At 42.4% G+C, this 9,955-nt stretch overlaps 1 protein-coding gene across 1 annotated transcript; it reads left to right on the top strand.

Moving 5' to 3' along the window:
* The first annotated feature begins 637 nt into the window (after positions 1-637).
* On the top strand, positions 638-2,203 carry LOC127122793 (uncharacterized). Its single transcript, XM_051053080.1, has 2 exons — positions 638-1,901; positions 2,010-2,203. Exons 1-2 carry the CDS (start codon positions 638-640, stop codon positions 2,201-2,203), a joined length of 1,458 nt encoding a protein of 485 aa, XP_050909037.1.
* The last annotated feature ends 7,752 nt before the right edge of the window (positions 2,204-9,955 follow it).

Below are 9,955 nucleotides of genomic sequence, written 5' to 3'. Positions count from 1 at the left end.
CTCCACCTGAGTCTGAGAGTTTGCTTGAGATATGAGAGGTTGAATAGTATTGATCCGCGAGGTTCCTTCCTCGTTAGGGTCGTACGAAAACCTCACTTAGTGGTAGATTCTCTTAAGGGGATTGATGACCATCGTGCTTTCGACGTAAGCATCTTTTCTTTTACTAGAGTCAATGACCCTAAGACCCCTTTTAGAACCTTTAAAACTATGGCTAGCCTAGACTGATGGTCGCGTAGTATAGGCCACCGAGGTGCCTTCCTCGTAAGGGTCGATACGAAGATCTCACTTAGAGTAGATGACTTTGATGGAGCAGTCGCCTGGCAAGTAAATTAACATAAGCGACTGACAGTCAAGGAAGTCCATGACTCTAGGGGCAGTGTCTTACACCCAATTTTCCAAAAGCCTTATATCACACAAAGCGAGAACCTTGGTTTACTAAGCAGTCATTATTAACTCCATGCTTCGTCACGATGGTCCAAAACCATGAACCCATGCCTAAAATCCTGTGGAAATAATAAACCAATCATTCATTCATACATTCATTCATACATTCATTCATCATCAAAATAATAAGCAAAGCTCTTAAAATTTTTGTTTGTTCGGATGCAAAATTACAAGACTATTTTCCGACACAATCATGGATACTTCAACAAAGAAAAGCACTTCTTCTTTCTGCTTCAAGAGTCCCGACATCAGGTCATTAAAGATCCTCTGTTCAAAGGTCGTAACTCTCAAAGACAACAAGTTTAGAGCCAATTTTGGGAACATGGTAGTTCTTCTAACCGAGAAGGTTGACTATTGTGCTATCACTACAATGTCTCAATACTATGACATCCCTTTAAGATGCTTCACTTTCCCCGACTTCCAAATCTCTCCAACCTTGGAAGACCTCGAGAGACTCCTCAATCGACCAATCAAGGAATACAACCCTTTCCCGAAATCGGAAGAAGGATTCTGTTTGACCGAGCTCTCACTCATCTTGGGTATCAACACCAACAAGTTAGTGGACAATTGGTGCGTTAAAGGATCCCTCAAAGGTTTAACTCAAAATTTCCTAGAAGCCCATGCTTGGGAAATGATTAAAGAAGGAAGACCCGACTTTTGCAGTGCAACCTTGGAACTTTTGATTCATGGAATTGTCCTCTTCCAAAATCTGGACAAGTTCATGGATCAATTAGAAGTTGAAGTCTTTTTAACAAAGAATCCGGTGCCTTTTTTACTTGCCGATTTCTACCATGCCTTCCATACAAGACATGAGAAGAAGGGAGGTACTTTCCTTTGTTGCGCTCCTATGCTACATCTTTGGATGAGGGCCCGCATGCCTCAAAGTGGACCCTTCGCCGAAAACAAACTTACATGGCCGCAAAGGTTCGCATCTCTCTCTGCCAACTTAATTTTATGGTACAAGAGGGAATGGGATATAAAGGATGTCATCGCAAGATGTGGAGAGTTCTCTAACGTACCCTTGATAGGAACACAAGGTTGCATCAACTACAACCCTGCTATACTCAAGAGACAACTAGGGTACGCCATGACAAGTCCCCCCGAGGAAAGAGATTTCATTCCATTTGTCATCAATACTGTGGATCCGCTTGATTCAAATGTGAAAAGAGTGAGAAAAGCTTGGACAAGCATAGTCCGTATTGACCATGAATGGGGCAAGAAAAATATCCTAGCCAAGGAACCCTACTATGTGTGGGTAAAAGAGAGGGCTAGGGTGGTTAAGATGTCGTTTCTATTTGATCCTTCTTCATTCTCGTTGATGCCTGAGCCCGAACCTATCCTACAAGAGGACATGGACAAACTTACCAGCCAAATCAAAGAGCTCGAGTTGGAAAGCACTCAACTACGAGTCGAACTCAATCGCGCCAAGGAACGTAACCATGTCTTGGAGGATAAGGGTAAGAAAGTCTGTGAAGAATTTGAAGATAGCAAGAAAAGGCTCTGATTAACCGAGGGACAAAGAGTTTGGGTTGGTGGAGCTTTACAAGGAGCTAATTCTGAGCTAGACTTCCGCAACGAGGAGTTGGATCGAGCATCCCGAATCATCAAGGACCTTGAAAATACTGTCGAGAGGTCTAATGCCATGAAGAAAGAAGCGAGGGAAGATTACGAGGCCCAGATTCTCGAACTAAGGACCACTCTAAAAGAGTATAAAGATTTGCTAGCCAAGGAGCAACTAGAGAAAGAAAAGATTCACTGAAGCTTCATGCGTGAGCAATTCAACCTTGGACGAGCTTGCGAGCAAATCAAGAACTTGAAGAGGGGAATCTATGACCAAGCCTATGTAGAATTATAAAACAGCTGCAGACATTGGGAGGAGCGTTGCCATGGATTCGAAGCCGCCATTGTTCAAAGAGACGAAATCATCCATAATCTCCAAGCCCTTTATGAAGAATGGAGGGACAAGTACACCAACATGATGGTATTAACCAACTATGCCCTTCAAGACTTTCCCGACAAGTTGAAGGAGGCAGATCTGATCATGTGCCCAGATAATATCCCCAAGGAGGTCTACCAATTCGTCAAGTTCTGCAAAAGAACAATGGTCGAACTCATCACCGACATTGAGGCTCTCCGCAAGTCTCAAGGGGTCACTTTTAGGGTGGATATCTAGTTGGTTTATTTGCTTCTATTACTTGTATTTTGCAACTTCTATGTATTGCTGTCTATTTTCCCTTCAAAGGATGAATGGAAGTTGTGATTTTTCTCTATTGTGTTTTCCTTTATTCATGATTGTGAACGTGAATCGTCAAGTAGTTTTTGCAATAAATGAACATGAATAACAAAAAGGAGCTTTGCTTTAACACAAAAAAAAATTCATGCATCATATGCATCTTTCGAAACACAAAAACATAAAAAACTCATCCATCCACCCCTTTTTCCTTCCAGAACCACTCTCCAAAGCTGACTTTTCGGTACGATACACGAGGACATCGACAAGCTGTCATGGAGAAACTTCAAGAGAACCAGGTTGTCCTTCAGGAAGAAGTATCCCAAATACGGTCCCAAATGCGGCAATTGATGGAGACTATTCAAGCAGTTGCAAGAGGCCAGGAGGTTATGGCAAAAATGCAAGAAGAAATGAACCAACGTGCCAGTACTACCAATCCTCCTGTCCCTCCAACGGTCAAGAATCCGACTCCAGTTCCTCAAGTTGATCCTCCAATTAACATTAATGCACCCGGCGGTGTTCCAAACGACTATCCTCGTCCTCATGCTCTTGAGACAGATGACCAACTCGATGCATTCTTCAGCCCAAGAGATGCTTCTTAGGATGACGCCTTTGGTTCCGCAACCAACAAGGTGGAGAGGAAGGTAAAGGCTATCGAGGAAAAGCTTAAGGAAATGGGGAGCACTGATGTTTTGGGCCTTGATGCGGCAGAAATGTGCTTAGTAGTTGGGGTCATCATTCCGGCCAATTTCAAAGTTCCGGACTTTGAAAAGTTTAAGGGAAATAGCGACCCTAGGACACACATTAGGGCATACTGCCGAAAGATGGCTGCCTATTCCAGCGATGATCAACTTTTAATGCATTTTTTCCAGGATTCCCTCAGTGGGGCATCTTTGGATTGGTACATGCAACTCGAGGGCAACCATATTCACACCTGGAGGGAAATGGCTGAGGCATTCCTCAAGCACTATCAGTACAACACTAATATGGCACCTAATCGCACACAGTTGCAAAATCTGACTCAGAGGTCTGAGGAGTCCTTCAAAGAGTATGCCTAGTGGTGGAGGAAATTAGTTGCTAGGGTACAACCCCCATTGGTAGACATGTTTACGGGAAACCTGCAAGGCCCATACCTTGATATAATGGTAGGGAGCACCTCTTCAGGCTTTTCTGACCTGGTCTTAGCCGGTGAAAGGATAGAAAATATGATTAAAATGGGAAAGATCCAGAACTCTGCCAGTACTTCTAGTGCATCGAAGAAACCTTTTGTTCCCTATGGTAAAAAACGAGAAGGCGAGACCAATGCTGCCTCCATCATTCGAACAAGAAATCCCACTTATCCACAAGTAGCTTCCATAGCTCCCGTCCAACCAAATCAACAATAACCATTTGCAATTCCTGTTCAAACTCAACAACAACAACGATATCAACAATAACAGCAACGTTGGCAACCACAATATCAACAACAACAACAAAGGATGTGAAGCCCCGAGAAAAGATTTGACCCAGTTCCCATGCCTTATAGCCACATTCTACCATATTTATTGAGGGGGTCACTTGTGAAACTAAGGGAGTTAGGACCCCCACCAGCGGTTCTTCCTCCCTGTTATGATGCAAATGCCCGCTGTGAATTTCATTCTGGCGCTCATGGGCATTCGATCGAGAATTGTAAAGCATTAAAGTACAAGGTTCAAGATCTTATTGATTCTAAGGCAATCACGTTCGCCCCCAAGGGGCCGAATGTAAATAATAACCCGATGCCCCCTCACAACAATGCATCAGTGAATATGATAGATGCTGACAATGGAAGGAGATTGATGTCTTGTGTGGACGAGTTAAAAACACCACTCATCGAGATCAAGAATGCTTTAATGAAGAATAATACCTTTCCCATCTGTGGTAATGACTGTGAACATTGTCTGATTAACCCGCAACAATGTAGAACATTGAAGTCTGTCATACAACAATTAATGAACCAAGGGATCTTGGTGGTAGACTGCCCGTCCACAAAGGAGGATGTGTCTACCCTCGAGATACCATACGACGAAGTCCCTCCTCTGCAAATTCCATATGACTTCTCTCAGTTAACTTTATCGACAAATCCTGTTACTCCAATCATAATAACAGTTCCCACACCATTCCCATATGTTGATACCAAGGCAGTCCCATGGATGTATGACACCTCAGTCTACATTCATGGTCAGAAGATTCAAGAAGAACCGTTGAAGTCTAGTGACCCAATGATCAATATCACCGGCACTAGAGGAGTCACGAGAAGTGAAAGGATATTTGCGCCGACACCCACTCCAATTGGAACTATCAATCCTTCAACTTCAGACAAAGGCAAACAAATTGATGGCACTCAGCAAAGACAAGACCCCGCACCTTCAGGTGAAGTAGACGAGTTCTTACGCATTATCAAGAAGAGCAATTATCGAGTAGTTGATCAGCTTAACCAGACACCCTCGAAGATCTCAATGTTGTCTTTATTAATGTGCTCGGAGGCCCATAGGGATGCTTTGGTAAAATTTCTGAGGATAGCTCACGTACCGCAAGAGATATCTGTTTGTCAGTTTGAAGGAGTAGTTAACAATATCGCTACTAGCTTAAGCTTGGGTTTCAGTGATGAAGAGCTTCCCGCCGAGGGGAGGAATCATAACAAGGCTCTCCATATTTCTATTGAATGTGTAGACACAGTCCTATCAAGAGTCTTGGTAGACACTGGGTTTTCCCTCAATGTGATGCCTAAGAGCTCCTTTGCTAAACTAACTATTGAAGGACTCGTAATGAAGCCGAGTGAGCTTATAGTAAGAGCATTTGATGTGACTAGAAGGACTGTAATCGGTGAGGTGAATTTGCATATGAAGATTGGTCCCCATATTTTCCTCATCACTTTCTTCGTAATGGATATCTATCCAGCCTACAGTTGTCTGCTTGGGAGGCCTTGGATCCATTCAGCTGGTGCAGTCACTTCAACGCTCCACCAAAAATTGAAATTCTTAGCTGATGATAAGCTAGTTGTTGTCGAGGGTGAGGAGGACATTATGGTAAGTCACCTCGCATCTTTCCGATACGTTGAAGGAGAAGGGGAGATAAGGGAAGTATCATTCCAATCATTCAAAGTTATCAATGTTGAAATGGTTTGCCCAACAAGGGATGAATCAAAAGATGCCGAATCTCCCATGGCATCTCTTAAAGACGCCTTGACAATCATAAAGGATGGACACCCCCAAGGATGGGGAAGATTTCTTGAACTCCCTGCCAACAAGGACCACACCGGTTTGGGATACAACTCCCAGAATTTGAAGAACCCCGTGCCGATAGCTACAAGGGGATCAGTGCTCCCGCTATCCGAAAACTTCTCTAGTGCTGGTTACCTGGATGACAACCGTATTTGTGCCGTGGAAGAAGAAGAAGAAGAAGAAGATGATGATGGCTTGATCTTTACAAAGACTGATGGAAATGGTGCCACCAAATGGGCCGAGTTTGAAATACCTAAAGTGACCTTGATTGAAATGTAATTCCCAATGTTGTTTTCCTTCCATTTTATCAAAAGAACCCATGTCAAGCCCAAGGCATGGGGGAATCATTTGTAGGGCCTCATCAAATTTCCTTATTAATCATTAATGAAAAAGGGTTCATGTTCGCAATCAATTTTGAGATCCTTGCCTTTCATTTATTTATTTCACTTTTTTTTAAATGGCATTTTCTTCTTTTTTTAAAAAAAAAATTCTTTTCAAATCATCCTTTCTTTCATACCAATAAAAGTGTGGACCTTAAATCATGCAGATCATCCTCGACAACCACCAATGACAATTCTGCTACAGTCTCATACGACTTTGACAACCCGATTAATCAAGCTGATGAAGAGTGTGAGGAAGAGGCCGAACTCCCAGAAGAATTCGCAAGGCTGCTCAAGCAAGAGAAAAAAGTCATCCAGCCGCACGAAAATCAGTGGAAGTGATTAACCTTGGGACAGATGAGGAAGCGAAAGAAGTCCGAGTCGGCTCCGCTCTACAAGACGAGGTGAAGACAAAATTGATTAAGCTCTTGAAGGAATACAAAGATGTGTTTGCATGGTCATACCAAGATATGCCCGGCCTTGATACTGACATTGTGGTCCATCATCTACCCCTTAAAGAAGAATGCCCTCCAGTAAAGCAAAAACTACGAAGGACCCGTCCCAACATGGCTATGAAAATCAAGGAGGAGGTACAAAAGCAGCTCAACGTTGGCTTCCTAGCGGTCTCCAATTATCCTCAATGGATAGCTAACATTGTGCCTGTACCTAAGAAGGATGGCAAAGTAAGAATGTGCGTAGATTATAGAAATTTAAATAGAGCAAGTCCCAAAGATGACTTTTCACTGCCACACATTGACGTGCTAGTAGATAATACCGCTCAGTTCTCCGTTTTCTCTTTTATGGATGGTTTCTCCAGTTATAACCAGATCCGCATGGCTCAAGAAGATATGGAGAAAACCACTTTCATAACACCATGGGGCACCTTCTGCTACAAGGTGATGCCTTTTGGATTGAAGAACATCGGCGCCACATACCAACGAGCCATGGTCACTCTCTTTCATGATATGATCCATAAAGAGATTGAGGGCTACGTCGACGACATGATAGCCAAGTCTCAAACCGAAGAAGAACACCTTGTCAATCTAGAAAAGCTGTTTGAGAGGCTAAGGAAGTTCAAATTGAGGCTTAATCCCAACAAATGCACATTTGGGGTAAGATCCGGCAAATTGTTAGGTTTTATCGTCAGTCAACGTGGCTGATCAGTCACCATTTATAGTAAGTTTTCATTACTGATCCGACGCAAAACAGACACATTTGACACACTATGCACGCATTTAAGGTACAATTCGAGTAGTTTTACTTCTGTTATGTCATTTACGCATTTTTATCTTTATTATGTTTTATTTTGTTTATTTTGATTTTATGCGTGGAATAGCTGTGTTTTTGTTAGACAGATCTAGGTAGAAGAACCAGAGAACTCGAAACACGACAGTGCGAGAGTCCGGTATGAAGAAGATCAGAAAATCCCAGTATAGGAGGCCTGACACGGCCACTAGTGTCAGCTGACACGGGCCGTGTCAGCAAAAGGGAGACAAAGGAAGAAAACAGTAGCCTGACACGGCCACCCGTGTCAGCTGACACGGCCACCCGTGTCAGCTGACACGGGCCGTGTCATGCAGAACCTCACCCCGTGTTAGGCATGCCAGGGGTGTGTCAGGATAGCCAGTTGGCTGACACGGCCACTCGTGTCAGCTGACACGGGCCGTGTCAGCCCAAGCCCAATATTTCCAATTTTTCTGGGCCTTTCATTCTTCGGGCTTTATGGAGACATCTTTGGACCTGTCCAACTGCTGCTGGGAACTTTCACTATAAAAAGAGGTCTTCTACCAAAGGAAAAATGATCCTGGAGACAGCAAACCACGGTATTATGAAGCAATCAAGTATTACAGAGATCAAGGCATTTGGAGAGCTGAAGAGATTCATGAATGGGAGCGATTGAAGATCAAAGTCATCCAATTACTTGTAATGTGTAATTTTTATCTTGCATTGATTTTAAACAATATGAGTAGTTAAACCCCCCAATGCTAGGGGGTGTCCCTGATTTAGAATTGTAAAGAATTTAAATTTACATTTGCAGTTATAATATTTTATTTACGGTAACCTTTTGATGTGTTTATTGCTTTCTCTTTCGGACCAATCGAGATTGATCTATGGTTATCACCTAGGCTGGACCGCCAGTGATAAGGTTTTCATCAGGTTACCCTGCAGTAGATATCACCTAGGACTAGGGATACCCTGTATGAACCAAAGCATTCTTGGTATTATACAACTTAACTTCACCCTCATTGGCTATGGACATAGGAATGAGGGTAGATTGATTAAAGGTTTTCTCACCAAGGACTTGGGAGAAAATACCCTTGAGAACTGGTAGTAATTGATATTTGTTGATGCAATAGTAACTCCGAATTATTACAGGGATAAATCATACACCTTCCCTGGCATTGTTCCTTTTTCTCCATAAACCCTCATTTTCTTATTGCTTTATTATTTTCTTTTTTTACACTCAAAAAACCCAAATTAATACTTTTTGTTTAATTGAATGATAATTTAAACTCAATACTACGTGCAGTCCTTGAGATCGACATTCGGGGATTTTCCTCATTATTACTATAACAGGCAAAATAGTACACTTGCTATTTTTCCGATCAAGTTTTTGGCGCCGTTGTCGGGGACTACCAAAAATATAGAGTTTAAATTTTATTTCAATTAAAATTTTGTTGCTTTGCAATAAAATTATATTTCTGTCATTTATATTGTACTAACTAGTGTATGCGAGGAAAACCCTCAGCTGAAATTCTTTTTGACGCAGAGATCGAGAGAACCCTTCACAGAAGACGCAGAGAACAAAGAGAGGATTCTACAGAAGAAAGTACCTCGGATCAACCAGAAGTCAAGGAACCAATGGCTGAAGTTCCTCCAGTCCCACCTCCTCCACCTCCGGAGAGACTCCTAGGTGATTATGGAGGTACAAACGCACCGGGTGGTCGACTGACTATATTTAACCAACCGGTGAATGTGACAAATTTTCAACTGCATCCTAGCACTATCAATCAATTGGAAAGAAAACCTTTCACTGGAAAGGTTAATGAAGATGCCAACAAACACCTGCAGAGATTTCTGACCATGAGTACCACCTTGAAAATTGATGGTCACACTGATGAAGCAAAAAAATTAAGAATGTTCCCGTTCACTTTAGCTGAAGACGCAGAAGAATGGTTCTATTCTCTCCCTGCCGGCAGTATCACTTCCTAGGAGGAGATGGAAACTGCATTCTTAAATGAGTATTTTCCAGCATCAGTATTCCTGAGAAAAAGGTATGAAATTTTGAATTTCAAACAGAAGGATGGTGAATCACTGGGAGACACCTACAAAAGATTCAAAAGGATCTTAGTCGCGTGTCCCACTCAGAATATGGATCAGACAGAACAAATGCAGATGTTCGTTAATGGGTTGAAAATAAAGACAAAGTAGTTGATTGACACAGCAGCCGGTGGCTCGACAAATTTCTCAACAGCCACTGGTATCAAGAGGATTATTTAAGCAATAGCTGCGAATGAGCATCTAGAGCTATATGACATGTGTACCAGTCAGCTAGACGGGGTAATTAATCTTAAATTAGAGACAAATAAAATCCGTCTGGAAGACACTGTTACTGCCGAAGTAGACAAAAAGTTGAAAGCTATGAATATAGGTACTCA

The sequence above is a fragment of the Lathyrus oleraceus genome, chromosome 2 (assembly GCF_024323335.1).
Source record: "Lathyrus oleraceus cultivar Zhongwan6 chromosome 2, CAAS_Psat_ZW6_1.0, whole genome shotgun sequence".
NCBI lineage: Eukaryota > Viridiplantae > Streptophyta > Magnoliopsida > Fabales > Fabaceae > Lathyrus > Lathyrus oleraceus.
This window is presented reverse-complemented; position numbering and strand designations above follow the sequence as displayed.

Coding starts and splice junctions, on each gene's coding strand:
- LOC127122793 (XM_051053080.1), top strand. CDS start 638: ATGGATACTTCAACAAAGAAAAGCACTTCTTCTTTCTGCTTCAAGAGT. Junction 1,902..2,009: donor CCATGTCTTGGAGGATAAGG/GTAAGAAAGTCT, acceptor ATTCTGAGCTAG/ACTTCCGCAACGAGGAGTTG.